The sequence below is a fragment of the Bubalus bubalis genome, chromosome 7 (genome assembly GCF_019923935.1).
Source record: "Bubalus bubalis isolate 160015118507 breed Murrah chromosome 7, NDDB_SH_1, whole genome shotgun sequence".
Classification (NCBI taxonomy): Eukaryota; Metazoa; Chordata; class Mammalia; order Artiodactyla; family Bovidae; genus Bubalus; species Bubalus bubalis.
In genome coordinates, this window is record NC_059163.1 from 12,724,419 (window position 1) to 12,741,746 (window position 17,328).

Sequence of the window (17,328 nt, forward strand, 5' to 3'; positions counted from 1 at the left end):
CCCAGAACCTTTGATGGCTCCCCACTGCCCTTGTGGGAAAGTCTGCCCAGGTCTTTCCTCTGCCCAGAACCTTTGATGGCTCCCCACTGCCCTTGTGGGAAAGTCTGCCCAGGTCTTTCCTCTGTCCAGAACTTTCAATGGCTCCCCACTGCCCTTGTGGGAAAGTCTTCCCAGGTCTTTCCTCTGCCCAGAACCTTCGATGGCTCCCCACTGCCCTTGTGGGAAAGTCTTCCCAGGTCTTTCCTCTGCCCAGAACCTTCGATGGCTCCCCATTGTCCTTGTGGGAAAGTCAAAGCTCCTACAGTGGGCATCAGCCTTGACCAAGCACTCACTGCAATGTGTTAGGTATACACACCACACCTTTAATTTTCACAACAACCCCATAAAGGAGGCGTTTCACAGATGAGACCATGAGGTCTGAAAAAAATAAAGCCCCTAAGGCTTTCCACATTGTCACTGGAATCTCTAGAAGATTGTCCTCATGGGATGGGATGAGTTGCATGCCCCTGGAATGAACTGCATTCATTTGCTGGCACTTCCAGAACAAAATACCACAGGTTAGATGGCTTAAAACAGCCAAAATTAATTTTCCCCCAGTTCTAGAAGCCAGAAGTCTGAGATCAAGGTACTGGCAGGTTGGTTCTCTCCTTCCCTGCAGATGGCAACCTCCCTTCAATGCCCTCACACTGCAAGTCTGTGTCCTCCTCTCCTCTTCTCATAAGGACACCGGTCCTGTAAGATTAGGGCCCACCCTAGTGACATCCAAGACAGACCATAAAGAAGAGAGAGCACCGAAGAATTGGTGCTGTCAAACTGTGGTGCTGGAGAAGACTCTTGAGAGTCCCTTGGGCAGCAACGAGATCAAACCAGTCAATCCTAAAGGAAATAAACCCTGAACATTCATTGGAAGGACTGAAGCTGAAGCTGAAGCTCCAGTACTTTGGCCACTTGATGCAAAGAGCTGACTCATTGGAAAAGACCCTGATGCTGGGAAAGATTGAGGGCAAGAGGCAAGGGGGAACAACAAAGGATGAGATGGTTGGATGGCATCACCCATTCACTGGACATGAACCTGGGCAAAGTCCAGGAGATAGTGAGGGACAGGGAAGCCTGGCAGGCTGCAGTCCATGGAGTTGCAAAGAGTTGGACATGACTTGGCGACTGAACAACAACAAAGTGACCTCATTCAGCCTTGATTACCTCTGTCAAGATTCTGTCTCTGAATAATCACCTTCTGAGAGCCTGAACTTTAGGGCTTCAACACGTGAATGTGAGGGACACAATTCAGCCCACAATAATTCTCAAAACTCAAGGTGTCCCCTTTGCACAAATCGCCCTGGGAGCTCCTGCCCAGTTCCAGAGATGCTTCCACAAAGACAAACTTCTGCCAAGCTCTCCAGGCACATCCTCTCAAAGAGCTTCACTTGTGAGAATGTGTTCCATCTCAAGAAATATTGTAAGATCACCAAGAGCTGGCTGGCAGTCACCTGGATGCAGGTGGAGGCTACCTTTAATAAAAGGTGGAGATTAAAAAATGGTATCATTGGCCTTCAGAAGTGAGAAATTTGTCCTAAAGAACATTCCTCAATGGGGAATGCAGAAACATTTTCAGCAATAACAGTATCGCTGAATCAAGCTCATGGCTTTTCAGGGTGACTTCTGTGGAGGCAAACCAGCTGAGAATGTTTATGTATGTATAAAAAATGTATACATGTATAAGAATGTGAAGTTGAAGCTCCAATACTTTGGCCACCTGATGCAAAGAGCCGACTCATTTGAAAAGATCCTAACACTGGGAGAGATGGAGGGCAGGAGGAGAAGGGGGCGACAGAGGATGAGAAGGTTGGATGGCATCACCAACTCAACTGACATGAGTTTGAGCAACTCCGGGAGAGAGTAAAGGACAGGGAAGCCTGGCACACCCCAGTGCAGGGGGTCACACATAGTTGGACCTGACTTAGCGGCTGAACAACAACATAAGAATGAGTGTGTGTATGTATAGAGAATGAATGTATATATAAATAACTGAATCATTTTTCTGTACAGCAGAAATGAACACAACATTTTAAGTCAACTACACTGCAATTAAAAAAAAAGAATCACGGCATCTTGGTTGTGACTTTGGGCAAGTCATTTGTCTCCTCTGTCCTTAGTGTGATAATCCAAGAGCTGTGCTTGTGGAGGTGTTGAAAGCACTACACAAAGTGAAATGCAAAGTCCAACAGAAACACTACTTGTTACTTTCGCAGTTATGTCAACTCTGATAGCCTTCACCATGGACTTCAGCCAAGAATGGAAGCTACGCTGGAGACCCATCTCGGGTCTTCTTCAAAACGAGGTTTTTCTGATTCTAAGCTACAGATTTAAATTACATATCAAGTCCTTCCTTCTTAGCCACACCAAGTTGACCAAGATTGAGAAAGAAATTCTCATACATTTCTAAAGATTTTAATCCACAAGTAAGCAAACAAACCAAAAAAAAAAAAAAAAAAAGCATCTCAGTGACTCAGAGCAGAGACTGTAATGGCAGGAAGTTTTATGGGGGATGATGAAAATGTTCTAAAATGGATATAGGCATGGTCGCACAACCCTATGAATATACCAAGCCACCAAACTGTACACTTTAAATTAGTGTGTTGTGTGGGATGTGAATTATATCTCAATAAAACTGTTAATTAAAATTCCCCAAGCCTTTTCCCATGGGCTCCAGCCTGGCTGAATTTCCTGACTCTTCATCAGTGTAAGTTTTGCCCCTTAAGATTCCCACAAAAGTGGCCACGGGGACACTGTCCCACTGTGCAGAGGAGGTGGCCGAAAGACCATCTTAGACACCCTGGGATACACTTGACAGATATCAAAGCGGCATAAGCAAGCATCATGTGGTTTACCTGCAACAGAGTATGCACCGCATGGGTGACAGGGAACACTCCTTCAGTGGCTGACAAACATTCAGAAAATCCAATGAAGTACCCAATTTTAAGGCATCCCAGGATGATGGTAATGACTGCAAACAATGTGATACTACCTGAATGGGATGGAGAAGCGGTAGAAACACACACGTATAAGTGTTAGTATGCACTGATATAATTTCAAAACAAATTATATTAAGCCCTCATATATAAACTCAAATGATTTTTGACAAGGGTGCCAAGATGCCTCAACTGGGAAATGGCATTTGTTTCAAAAACTGATGCTGGGAAACTGGATATCCACATGCAAAAGAATGAAGCTGGGGACTTCCCTGGTGATCCAGTGGCTAAGACTCTGTGTTCCCAAAGCAGGGGGCCTGGGTCTGATTCCTGATCAGGGAACTAGATCCCTTATATCGCATCTAGTAAGACCCATGGCAGCCAAATAAATGTGTGTGTTTGTGTGTCTATGCATGTGTGTGTTAGTTCAATTGTTCAGTCTGACTCTGCAACTCCATGGGTTGTAGCCCACCAGGCTCCTTGTCCATGGAATTCTCCAGGCAAGAATACTGGAGTGGGTAGCCATTCCCTTCTCTAGGGGATCTTCCCAACCCAGGGATCAAACCTGGGTCTCCCACATTGCAGGCAGATTCTTTACCATCTGAGCCACCAGGGAAGCCCAAATAAATAAAAATTTTTTTTAATGAAGCTGGATGCTCACCTTACAGCATATATAAAAATTAACTCAAAATGAAAAATGTTAATCTTTCAGTCATGAAAGATGTAGGAACCTGGGTTTCCTACATTGTAGGCAGAGTCTTTGCCATCTGAGCCACCAGAGAATGAATCAAAGACTTATTCTAAAACCTAAAACTATAAAATTTTAGAAGAAAACATAGGGAAAAATGCTTATAATGTTGGGTTTGGCAATGATTTATTGGATATGACACCAAAAGCACAAGCCACAAAAATAAAAAATAGATACATTAGTTGCTCAGTTATGTCTGACTCTTTGCGGCCCCATGGACTATAGAGTCCATGGAATTCTCCAGGCCAGAATACTGGAGTGGGTAGTCTTTCCCTTCTCCAGGGGATCTTCCCAACCCAGGGATCAAACCCAGGTCTCCTGCATTGCAGGTGGATTCTTTACCAGGTAAGCCACAGGGGAAGCCCACATTAAAATGAAAAAAAAAAAAATTAGGCATCAGAGGACACTATCAACCCACAGAATGAAAGACAATATTCACAAATCACATATCTGATAAGGTGAGAGTATCCAGATTCTATGAAGAACTACAATATAACCATTTTATTAAAAAAAAAAGGCAATTAAAAAAAAATAAGCACAGGACTAGAATAGACATTTCTCCAAAGAACATATGTAAATGGATTTTAACACATGAAAAAACACTCAACAGCACTAACTATTAGGGAAAGGAAAATGAAAATCACTATGAAATGCCATCTCACATGCATTAGGATGGTCACTATCCAAAAAAGAAGAGAGAGGAAAAGGATGGCGGGGGGAAGGAGAGGGGAAGGGGAAGGAGAGAGAAGGGGAGGAGGGAAGGAAGGAAGACAGGAAAGGAGGGAGCAAGGGAGGAAAGATGGAAAATAATAACAAAGATGTGGAGAAACCAGAATCCTTATACACCGGTGATGGGAACATGAAATGGTGTAGTCCCTGTGGAAAACGGTATGGCAGTTGCTCAGAAAATCAAAAACAATAACTCCACATGGTCTAGCAATTCCACTTCTGGGTTTCTACCAAAGGATCAAAAGCAGGGGCACAAAGGGATACGTGGACACCCACGTTCATGGCAGCATCATTCATAAGCGCCTAAAGGAGGAAGCAACCCAAGCGTCTATCATTGGATGAGTGGATAAAAATGTGGCATGTCCATTCAGTGGAATATGATTCAGCTTTAAAAAGGAAGGATGTTGTGACACGTGATACCACCTGGACGAACCGTGAGGGCATCATGGAGCTCAAGGTCCATAAGTGAAATAAGCCAGTCACAAAAAGACAAATGCTGGATGATTCCACTTATTCCTTGGAGTAGTTGCATTCACAGGAACAAAAAGTAAAACAGTGCATGCCAGGGGCTGGGTGGAGGAGAAAATCGGGAGTTATTTAATGATACAGACTTCTAGCTTTACAAGATGGAAGAGTATTGAACATTAACTGTAATTAATTCACAAAAAAGAATGTACTTAACAGCACTGAACTGTACCTTTAAATGATTAAGCTGGTAAACTGTATGCTATGTTTATTTTATCACAATTTTTAAAAATTTTAATATATATAAAGCAAATTCTACTATTGGCCTCAGGAGCTAAAACTAGAAGAAAACATTATGACTTGTTTACCATTGTACAGGCCTCAGGCATATTCTGGGGTCTGACAAATGATGTACATTCAACAGAATTTGGGCAAAACAAAAGAAGTCCTCTAGAAGATTTTCCCACGCAAAATGATCAATCTAAGAGTGCCATTGTTCTGCTCAAAATATCTCAGTTCTTTGATCCTAAAAGCCTGCTCGCTAAAGAATAAAAGTAAGGGGTTAAGGTATACAGGAAGTTTCTGTACTATCTTTGCAACTCTTCTTTACAATAGAAAGCTTACTGTTTAAGAATGACAGGGACATGTCTATAGTCGTGGCATGTACAATGCTGTGCTAGTGACGTGGAGAAAGGAAACACTCTTTAATGGTATATCCGGCATGGTTGACAGCAAATGAGAACTAACAAAAACAGGCATATGAATAAGACTGGAAAGGAGTATGCAAAATACATTAAAAAAGGAACTTGTAGCCAAATGAAGAAAATAGCAAGAAAAGCATAACTGTGGAGATTTGATCAAGGCCAAAGTCCCTAGTCCCTCTTCTGGCTCAACATCAACCACCATTCATACATTCTCTCCCACGAAAGCAGGAAACCAGATCGTGTGTGACATGCATTATGGCAAGAGAGAGAGGAGGGCCTGGGCCATCACAGGGAGCTCTAATGTTACAGCTCCGGCCTAAGAAACCTCCAGTGAGGAGTAATGCAATCGCCTGGCTCCTTTCCACTGCTCAAAGCCTTAGAGAAACAACTCTAAGTCACATTTTTTTTTCCAAATTCTGGAAAAACCCCCAGTGAAATCAGAAACTTCACAGGAGTGGAGATTCAATCCCAGGGCTTTGAAACAGTTTGACAAATGCATGGTTCCTTTTGATGACAAAGAGAAATGGCCAGATGAAGTGAGGCAGGCTGGTTGGGTGGCAAGGGCAGAGGCTGTAACTCTGGAGACCCGGCTGTATCACGGACAGAATGTGTGAGTTCAGACAGGTCAATCCCAAGCTCCTAGTCTTGGTTTGCCATCTATAAAATGAGACTAGTCCACAGCCGTGGTTCTCAAACTTGAACCTGGGTCGGAATCACCTGGAGGACTTGTTAAAGCAAGGAGTACTGGGTCCCACACCCAGAGTTTCTGATTCAATAGGTCTGGGGCAGGGTGTTCAAATTTGCATCTCTAACAAGTTCTCAGGTAGAGCGTATGCTGTTGGCCTGGGACCCCACCTGGAGAATCACTGATTTGGGACATCTCTGTCACTGACATTTCAAGAGTTGTGATAAGAACATCACATGCGTTCTCACATTCCTGCAGCCCTTCCTTCCTTCATTCATCCTCCCATCCATTTCTTTCTACAACAAATGTTTTAGGGACTCCTACTATACATGAGGGGCTTCCCAATTGGCACAGTGGTAAAGAATCTGCCTGCCAATGCAGGAGACGCAGGTAGACATGAGTTCAAGCCCTGGGTGGGGAAGGTCCCCTGGAGGAGGAAATGGCACCCCACTCCACTATTGTTGCCTAGGCAATTCCATGGACAGAGAAGCCTGATGGGGTCAGGGGGTCCATGAGGTCAAAAAGAATCAGACAGGACTGTGCAACAGAGCACACACACACTATGCATGAGGCATTTTGCCAGGCACTCAAGGGTAAACAAATAAGATTGCTGGAGAAACAATAATACACACATATAACATTGCATGAATTGGGGTGTGCAGAGGATACAGAGAAGTGAGCTGGCACCAAACTTCTCGTCTGCATCGTGCAAAACCAGAAGCCAGTGGAAGAATAGCTAGAGTCCACTGCAAGGAAAGGACTGCAGTTGAGAAACCTTATTCCCAGGCAAGATGGTGCCCACGGGTCAGGGCAAAAGACAGAAAGATATTTGAAGATATGCTGAATATAATTGTTTGACACCTCTTTGTTGTTCAAATAAGATCCAGGCACTTGGGATATAAAAACATCAATAAAATAAAGTATATGTCCTTGGTGAGTTTAACCTTCTAGGGGGGAAGACAGGAAAATAAGCAAATAAGTGATAAACACAGAAGAAATGTCAGAAAGTGCCAAGTGCATGAGGTTGACAATGGTGGTCAGAAAAGGATTCTCTGAGAAGGTAACAGCTGAACTGACAAAAAATGTTGGGAGAAAAATATCCACAGAACTCACCTGACAAAGGGCTTTAACCAATCAGGAGCCCTCTTAGCGAGGGAAGATGAAGAGGAAAGGGAGAAACAATGAGTGATAAACTTTGCAACAGATTGAAGATGTGGATGGATGTATAATGGAAGGAAGGAGAGAAGGAAGGGAGGGAGGGTGTAAATGGGTGGATGATGGATGGATGGATGGATAGATAGTGGATGATGGATGATGGAAGGAGGGATGGATGGATTATGGATGGATGCATGAGTGAATGGATGAATAGTCCAGTTTAATAGAAATAAGAAGAAGATGATAGAAGTTATATCCAAATGGATGAAGATAAACTGTCTGGAAATGTGTAATTTACATGCTCTTTAAAGACTTGTGATACAGACTAAAGCTGGGGATGGACTGAGTGAGGAGCAGAACAACCTTTCAAAGTTCTCATGGTAAAGTGATGGGTACTAGGGGAAAAGAGGGAAACAAATGCATTCCAGAGGTCTTATCTCTTTGGAATAGAGAGGAATGGGAGGATCTTGGAGTGGGAAGCAATGTGGTGAGAATGGAGTAATATGTACCTGATTATGAGAATGAGGAAAGGTAAGCTAGTCATTAATACAGTAGAAAAACACAGTAGAATGTTCAAGTTCTCCAAAGAGCAAACACTGGAAAAGGCAAATGAGTCAACAATATGTAACATAAATCATTATAATCATCCTAAAGAAAAACAGAAACAACAAAATCCAGAATATAAATCATTGCAATTAGAATGATCTAAGTCTCCCATTAATTAGTAAACAAAGATGGGAATTCTGAATTAAAACCAAAACCTAACTATATGATCTTTACATGAAACACACTTTTAACTGAGTGACAACAGTGGAAAAGAGGGAGGTGGACAAAGTGGAAGTAGGCAATACAAACTAAAAGAAATGAGGTAGAGAAATGTTAATATCAGACCACGCGGGATTTAAGATTCACTGTAAATACTCAGGATAAAGAATTCTCCCATCTTTATCATTACATGTGAAAAAAGACATCATGTATGAGGAAGACATAATAAACAACCCAAATAAAATCATTTTTGTTTTGTGTATTTACCTGCTACTTTTAAAAAAAATTGAGTGAAAGATTTCAGAACCAGACAGATCTAGCAGACATAGACAGGACATAGAGGAACTGAATTGCACAACTGACAAGCTTGGTTTTATAACATCACCTTACATGTTGATAAAAATCCACTATGTCATAAAAGCACAGAACATAGAGTGTCATGGTAGGTACTAACTCCCTGGCTTCAAATCCATTTTCTACCACTTTATTATTGTTGATGACCTTGAGCAACTTCCTAACTTCTCTGTGCCTCCATTTCCACATCTGTAAAATGTGGATTATAAGATTGACTATCTCCTAGGGATGTTCAGTTCAGTTCAATCATTCAGTCGTGTCCCACTCTTTGTGACCCCATGGACTGCAGCATGCCAGGCTTCCCTGGCCATCACCAACTCCCAGAACTTGCTCAAACTCACGCCCATTGAGTCGGTGACACCATCTGTCGTCCCCTTCTCCTCCCACCTTCAATCTCTCCCAGCAGCAGGGTCTTTTCCAATGAGTTGGCTCTTCCCATCAGGTGGCCAAAGTTTGGGAACTTCAGCTTCAGTCCTTCCAATGAATATTCAGGACTGATTTCCTTTAGGATTGACTGGTTGGATCTCCTTGCACTCCAAGGGACTCTCAAGAGTCTTCTCCAACACCACAGTTCAAAAGCATCCATTTTTCGGCACTCAGCTTTCTTTATAGTCCAACTCTCACATACATATGTGACTACTGGAAAAACCAAAGCTTTGACTAGATGGATCTTTGTCGGCAAAGTAATGTCTCTGCTTTTTAATATGCTGTCTAGGTTGGTCATAGCTTTTCTTCCAAGGAGCAAGCGTCTTTTCATTTCATGGCGACAGTCACCATCTGCAGTGATTTTGGAGGCCAAAAAAATAAAGCCTCTCATTGCTTCCATTGTTTCCCCATCTATTTGCTATGAAGTGATGGGACCAGATGGAATGATCTTAGTTTTCTGAATGTTGAGTTTTAAGCCAACTTTTTCATCCTCCTCTTTCACTTTCATCAACAGGCTCTTTAGTTCTTCCTTGCTTTCTGCCATAAGGGTGGTATCATCTACATATCTGAGGTTATTGATCTTTCTCCTTGCAATCTTGATTCCAGCTCGTGTTTCATCCAGCCCAGCATTTTGCATGTTGTACTCTGCATATAAGTTAAATAAGCAGTGTGACAATATACAGCCTTGACATACTCCTTTCCCGATTTGGAACCAGTCTTTTGTTCCATGTCCAGTTCTAACTGTTGCTTCTTGACCTGCATACAGGCTTTTCAGGAGGCAGGTAAGATGGTCTGGTATTCCCATCTCTTGAAGAATTTTCCACAGTTTGTTGTGATCCACACAGCCAAAGGCTTTGGCATAGTCAATAAAGCAGATGTTTTTATGGAACTCTCTTGCTTTTTCAATGATCCAACGGATGTTGGCAATTTGATCTCTGGTTCCTCTGCCTTTTCTAAATACATCTTGAATATCTGGAATTTCTCAGTTCATGTACTGTTGAAGCCTAACTTGAAGGATTTTGACCATTACCTTGCTAGCATCTGAAATGAGTGCAATTGTACAGTAATTTGAACATTTTTTGGCATTGCCTTTCTTTGGTATTGGAATGAAAACTGACCTTTTCCAGTCCTGTGGCCACTGCTGAGTTTTCCAAATTTTCTGGCATTTTGAGTACAACACTTTAACAGCATCATCTTTTAGGATTTGAAATAGCTCAGCTGGAATCCATCACCTCCACTAGCTTTGTTCATAGTGATGCTTCCTAAGGCCCATTTGACTTCGCATTCCAGGATGTCTGGTTCTAGGTGAGTGATGACACCATCGTCGTTATCTGGGTCATGAAGATCTTTTCTGTATAGTTCTTCTGTGTATTCTTGCCACCTCTTCTTAATATCTTCTGCTTCTATCAGGTCCATACTGTTTCTGTCCTTTATTGTGATCATCTTTGCATGAAATGTTCCCTTGGTATCTCTAATTTTCTTGAAGAGATCTCTAGTCTTTCCCATTCTATTGTTTGCTTCTATTTCTTTGCACTGATCACTAGGGAAGGCTTTTTTTATCTCTTATCTCACCTAGAGGTGTAGAGGAGGTTAATAAGGTCAACTGTCTCCTAGGGGTGTGGAGGAGATTAAATGAGACATGACATGGAAAGCACCCAGAACAGTGTCCCACAAATAAAAAACTTCTACAAGGATGTTATCATACTTATTATCATCACTTAACTAGGTAGAGCCAATTATAAGCTTCTGCAGCCACATTACTTGAGAATAATCCTAAAATGTTTAGTGTTGGCAGAGGGGAGACCCCCTCCTCTGTGTTAGGTGCCCAGAGCCCTCCTAGGAGTCTAGAATCTTGAACTGTAGACGCTTGGAGGTTGAAGGTGCCACAGAGTTAGTCTACATCCCCCATCTCATGCAAGGATGCTTCCCACTGCATCATGACCAGCACCTGTCTGGTCTCCACCTGAACGTGCCCAGGGCTGGGAGGCTTACCCTTTGCATCAGCAGCTGCTGCTTAGATTAGAATGCTCTTCCCCACACAGAACTTCAGCCAACACCCCAGAACTACCATTCTCTTTCCTGGCAATTCTGCCATCATTCACCCATTCCTTCATCCATCCATTCAACTATCCATTCATCCATTTGATGATTCAGTAAATACCAATGGGCACTCATTGCATGTTAGGCAGTGTGCCAGGGGCTCAGGTTATAATGGGAAGTGCATTTAAACAGGGTCTCTGCTTTGAAGAGCTCGCCATCTGGTTAGATCAACAAACTGAATGACACAATCTCCTGCTTGAAGTGCTAGGAAGAAAGTGAACAGAATGTTATAAGAACATACAACCCAGAAGACCCACCTGGTCTGAAGGCAACATGAAAGGCTTCCCTGTAAAAATGACTCTCATTTCCTAGGAAACCCCCTACCATCTCCATATCCTCTCTCTCCTGGACTGTCTGTACACCCCTTTCACTCCTCCTGGGGCCACCCCCTAGTGGCACCCATGTGATGCTCAATGGGGGACACTCCACTTGCAGCCTGACTTCCTTTCCAATCAGTGCCCAACCAGCATCAGCTTTTTAGGCAGCTGCACTGTAAGGCTGAAATCCCGAGAGGAGGTCTGTATTTTCTACTAGAGCAGAAACCCCATCCAAAAAAAAAAAAAAATACATGTGAGAGAATGTGTGCAGTTAGGCAAGACTCTCTCACAGTGAGCCCAGGCTGAGCCTAGGAGATAGTCGCTCCCTTTCCTGGGGAAATCGCTAGAAAACCCCTGCATCTTCACCTGCTCCAGAATTTTGCTGGGTGTCACTGTCATGCTCAGTTCTCTATATTCTGTGTATTCTTTCATCCATTTTCAAATTCACGGTAGCCTTCTGAGACCCTACATTTTCTCCCTATATATACACGCGTGTTCAGGTGCTCAGTCATGTCTGATTCTTTGCTACTCCATGGACTGTAGCCCTCCAGGCTTCTCTGTCCAGGGGATGGGATTCTCCAGGCAAGAACACTGAAGTGGGTTGCCCTGCTCTCTTCCAGGGAGTTGAACCCGAATCTCCTGCATTGCAGCAGATTCTTTACAGCTGAGCCACCAGGGAAGCCCCCTCCCCACATTGGGGTATCATCCTCCCCATTTAACAAATGAGGAAATTGAGGCAGAAAAGTGAGGCTACATGCAGGGGGGTGGGGCGGGGAGCTCTTAGCCCTCATGCTCTGATGCCCCTCACTGTCTGCACCATCCTCGCCCCCTCTTGCAGCTCTCCATACAGGGGCCACACCCGAGCATCCTGTCCCGAGAGCCCAGCCAGTGCCCCAGAGCTCAGTCCAGGTTGTTGAACCAAACTGGATCAACGTTTCTGCCCAGCCACCACAAAAGGTGTCCCCACACTGTGGGCTCTGTTATTCTCTGCGTGTTCCAAAGATCCCTCTGCTGGGTGGAGAAGACAGAAGTTACATGGAAATGAGGGATTTTGCCCCTCTGTCACCCTCTAATATCACAAGGAGTTCAGCCCTCTTCTCTTTCTCACTCTGTCTGAATGTTTCCGTTGACAGGGGCTCAACCCTCCCCCTGATGCCCTTTTAGCTTCTTGGTCCAGGAGATGAAGGTGATAACATCCACTTCAAGAACTGCTGTGAGACTGGAAATATTACACTAAGTGAAAGAAGCTGATCACCAACATGACATATTAGGTGATTCCATTCACTAAAATGTCCAAGCCAGGCAAATCTAGAGATAGAAAGTAGATTCATGGTTATCTGTTCCTGGGGTGGATATGGGGTAAGGGCTCTCAGGGGATAAGAAGTATCGGGGATAAGAGCTAAAGGGCACATGCTTCTATTTGAGATGATAAAACGTTCTAAAAACTGACTGTGGTGAGAGTTGCACATATCTGTGAATTGCCCACAACCCATCAGCTTGTGCACTTTGTGTGTGTGTGTGTGTGTGTGTGTGTGTGTGTGTGTCAGTAGCTCAGTTGTGTCCGACTCTTTGCGACCCCATGGACTATAGCCTGCCAGGCTCCTCTGTCTATGGAATTCTCCAGACAATAATACTGGAGTGGGTTGCCATTCCCTTCTCCAGGGAATCTTCCCAGCCCAGGGATCAAACCCACGTCTCCTGCATTGCAGGCAGATTCTTTAAATGCGTAAATTGTAGATTATGTGGACCATGTCTCAAGAGGACTATTGTTTAAGAAACAGGAGAATTGCTGGGCCCACTGACACGTGCTCACTATACCCGCAGCAGGAACAGAGGCCCAGGAAAACAAGGGGTGTCTGGAGGGGCTGTGTCTGCAGAGGCCTGAGGTGATCAGATTGAAATGAGCATGCATCCTGAGGAGGGAACCAACCTGAAGCCCAGTGCCATGTTCATGAACTTGCTGAATCTGCCCTGAAATCAGCAGGGTGGACTGGAATCCCACGGGGACCCACCCTGACCGCTCCCTCCTTAGCCGCAACAGACACTGTCGCAGGGCTGCACGCTGGGTTTTGCAATCCTGCCAAGCACCCTGCAGGAGTTTCTGGCTGCACTGCCAGACTGTGGGCTCCCTGGGTTCAGAGACCGTTGCATCCTTGGGTCCTATAGCCTTCATCCCTTGCCTCTCTCTCCTCCTCTGCTTCCTGCCACCATCCCCGATGGGCCCCGCCTCTCTTCACACAGGTGCTTGGAACCATCTGTTTTTGCAATCTTCAATTTCTCACACATGGAGACGGCCTCTTTCTGAACTCCATCACTGCATCCCAACCTTTATCTCTACAGCCACCTGAGCTGGGCGTGTCTTACAGATGCACCTTGCTTAACTTGTAGCCCCTAACAGATAAGGACTCAGAGCAGACAGAGAGGCAATGTACCATGTACACAGATGCACCTCATTCTAAGTAAAAAAGCACTTTGTAAGAATGTCTATATGTGTGTGTGTATAACTGGGCCACTTTGCTGTACAGCAGAGATTGGTGCAACATTGTAAATCAACTATCTTTCAGTTTTAAAAAAAGAAAGAGAAAAAAAGAAGTAATGATAAGAGCTAATCAATTATTGTGCAGGAGAGGGCAGAGAAGCAACCAATGAATCTTTTCCTAAGCCCTCTTTGCTTAAAAAAAAAAAAAATACAGAAACAAAAGAAAGAAAAAAAGGGGAGAAGCACTCCGTAAAAATCTGATCTCATTTTAAAAGGAGTAGATTTGAGAGTGATTATTCACACACACAAAGAAAGCATCACCGTGACAAACGACTGGGACAGTACCTCTAACCAGCATTCCAAACACACTCAGTAAACGTGGCTATTAGTTCTATTGTCGTCACTGCCATGATTTTGTGTTAATAACACTTCTCTGGGCTTGAGACAGGCCAGAAACCAATAAAAAAGAAACCTCCCTTCACCACTGCAGTCCTTCAAGAGACCAGAAACAGAAACAGGACCTTGGTAATTAACAGGATGAAACAGCTACTCAGGGGGTTTTCCTGTCACTGCACACCGGGGTTGGCATGAGATGTCCTGCTGCTGACACTTCTTCCAGAAGAAATCAGTCTCTTTACTCAGCAAATAGAGGAGCTGGATGAATAATTCATCCTTCCTGCTGATTTTTTATGACAGCCAATGATTTTTGTTCCCAAAAAAGTCTTCACCTTCTCATACGCGGTAGGTGAGACAGAATATCTTCTGCTCAAACAAATGTTTCACAGCTCATACCAAGACCCAAAAACTTTCTCTGGAAAACCTCAGGGTCCAGAATTCCACAGGCTGGCTTTTTGTCAGAGCTGCAGACTTCCAAGACCAACACAGAAGCCAGGGCAGAGCTAAGTCAAACCTGTCTTTCCAGCTGGAATTCCAAGGAAAACCTCAGTGCCTTCTTCAGCTGAGGGCACTCCCTTTGGCACTGTGGACTCCTAGAGTACTTTTGGGACAATTAGGCTCTTGCTTCTTTGATAAACCACGGCTCATTTACAGGGGTAGACAGTGCTTTGCAAGCCCCTTTCAGGCAACTTCTCCCAGCTCCTTCCCTGAGAGGCAGCCAGGATTCTTATTTTACTGATGAGGAAACTGGGACTCAGAAAGGCAAGGGTAACAGGGCTGAGTTATCGCACCATGCCTTCAGAGTCAGCACCACTTCCATCATCCACATGCCTCACCTGAAGAGTTCTGTTACTATGGAACAACTTGCTGAGTGTCTAAACAGCCACACCATTTACTGAACACCTACTAGGTGCTCTCTCGACATCGCCTCTTTTACTCCATCTCTGCCTGATGTCTAATGGACATCTCAGATGTAACACATCCACAGGAGGAGCCCTGATTCTGCATTCCCACCCTACTCCTCCTTCTGTCTTCCTAGTCTTGGAACATGGCAGCGCCACTGATGCATTGACTGGGGCCGCAATGCTCAGAGTCTTCCTGGAAGGAGGAAAAGAGAGAGGAGGGAAGAGAGAGGAAGAGCAGAGAGGGGGAGTGAGAGAAGAAGGAAGGAGGAGGGGAGAGTGGGAGAAAGAAAAGACAGAAGGAGGGAGAGTGGGGGAGGAAGAGAGAAAGGAAAGAAGGAAGGAGGGTGGGTGGAAAAGGGAGGCGTGGAGGAGAAGGGTAGGGTTGGATGAGGGGAGAAGAAGAAGGGAAGAAAGAAGAACAGAAGGATGGAGAAGGAAGGAAGTGAGGGAAAGACCAAGGGAAGATTCTGCCACTACAGAGAAGTGACCGTCAAAAGCCTGTGTGTGATATTTTTGAGCCTAAGTCAACAGTCTCAAAGCAACATTCCATTCTTTTTGCGTGTTTGTTTGCTATGGCGCTGGATTCACTGCCATTTATAGGATCTCAAAACCATGAACCTCCCTGAAACAACCACTTTCAGAGCAGGAATTTGGGCCACCCTGGAGTTGTATGTAGTTTTTCCAAAGGCAAGATGATCTAGACACAGTCCCTGAGCCTAAGAAACCTCAAATCTCATCTGGATGACTAGGCTTATACCCAACTAGTCATAAGACAAGGCAGAAATTCACAAAGGCCAAAAGAGCTCTACATAGAGCCATGGTGACCCATGGGCTGCTGCTGCTGCTAAGTCGCTTCAGTCGTGTCCAACTCTGTGCGACCCCATAGACGGCAGCCCACCAGGCTTCCTGTCCCTGGGATTCTCCAGGCAAGAACACTGGAGTGGGTTGCCATTTCCTTCTCCAATGCATGAAAGTGAAAAGTGAAGTCGCTCAGTCGTGCCTGACTCTTAGCGACCTCATGGACTGCAGCCTACCAGGCTCCTTCGTCCATGGCCCATGGGAGTGAGGAGTAATTCCTGCCAAGTGTGTGGAGAAGGTGGCGTTGGGGCCAGATCTTTGGAGGAATGAGACACTGTGACGGGAACTTAAAGCTTTTGAGCCTGGAGCACAGAATGAGGACAAAAGAGAAGATAAAACTAAAGAGTCACCTGAGACCCCATCAGAGAGCCTTGAACGCCAGGATAGGGAGTGTGGCCTCTGTCACGGGGTCAGTGGAACCATGGCAGGGCTTTAAATAAGGAAAGAAAGATGTGAATAGGTTTGTGTAACTGTAGCTCCAACGTCGGAATATAAGGCAAGAGCCTGAAGGCGGAGGGAGAGAGAAGTGAAGATGTGGGGAGGGGGGCGCAGAAAAGATGGACAGGAAGACGGAGGCCGTAAAGACTACAGGAGAGAGGTGGAAGGGAGCGAGGGCGCGGATACCGAGGGGCTGCAGCTAGCGGGCGAGCAGGCTGGTTTCGCTGCGCGCTCGCCCGCCCGCCCGCGGGTTTGCTGCGTCCGGGACTCACCGCGGAGCCAGCGCGCGCCGGCGTACGTGTCCTTGAGGCGGATGAGGCGGCGGTGCGCGGAGCTGCGGCGCACATACCACAGCATCCAGAGCAGCTGCAGCAGCATGAGCGCCGTGAGGAAGCACAGCAGGTCCCTCTTACCCACGCCCGAGGCGTGCACGGCCCAGGCCAACAGGAACAGCAGCCCCGCCACGAACACGTTCAGCGCGTACTGGCTGCTCAGGGCCTCGGCCAGCTTCTGCGGGAAGCTCTCGCGGACGGCGCCCCGCCGAGGCGCCGGGGAACCCGAGGATCCCCGGAACCCCGGAGTCAAGAACGGGGGCGGCGGGCGGGCCGCTGGCCAGGAGGAGCCCCTCTCCGAGTCGCTCGGAGCCTCCAGGGGAGAGGCCGGCGCCCCTTGACCCTCGGGCATCATTGAGTGACCCTCACCTAGTCTAGCCTTGGGGACTGCTGCGACCTGCGCCCCACCCGCTGCTCCCGTCCTCCCCTGCCCTAGCCCCGAGGGGCCTCGGCCGATCAGCTCCCCTGTCCTGATCACCCGCGGACACCTGCTCTCCCGCCTT

The 17,328-nt window shown here is 45.6% G+C and overlaps 1 protein-coding gene across 1 annotated transcript in view; it reads right to left on the minus strand.

Moving 5' to 3' along the window:
• OTOP1 (otopetrin 1) overlaps window positions 1–17,328 on the minus strand; it is a 45,044-nt gene extending 27,716 nt beyond the window's left edge. Inside the window, exons 1-2 of the mRNA XM_006043820.3 lie at window positions 16,766–17,328; window positions 2,889–3,025 (exon numbers count right to left, since the gene is read on the minus strand). Coding sequence (XP_006043882.2) covers window positions 2,889–3,025; window positions 16,766–17,180 — 552 coding nt within the window. The 5' untranslated portion in view covers window positions 17,181–17,328. The remainder of the gene's footprint in view (window positions 1–2,888; window positions 3,026–16,765) is intronic.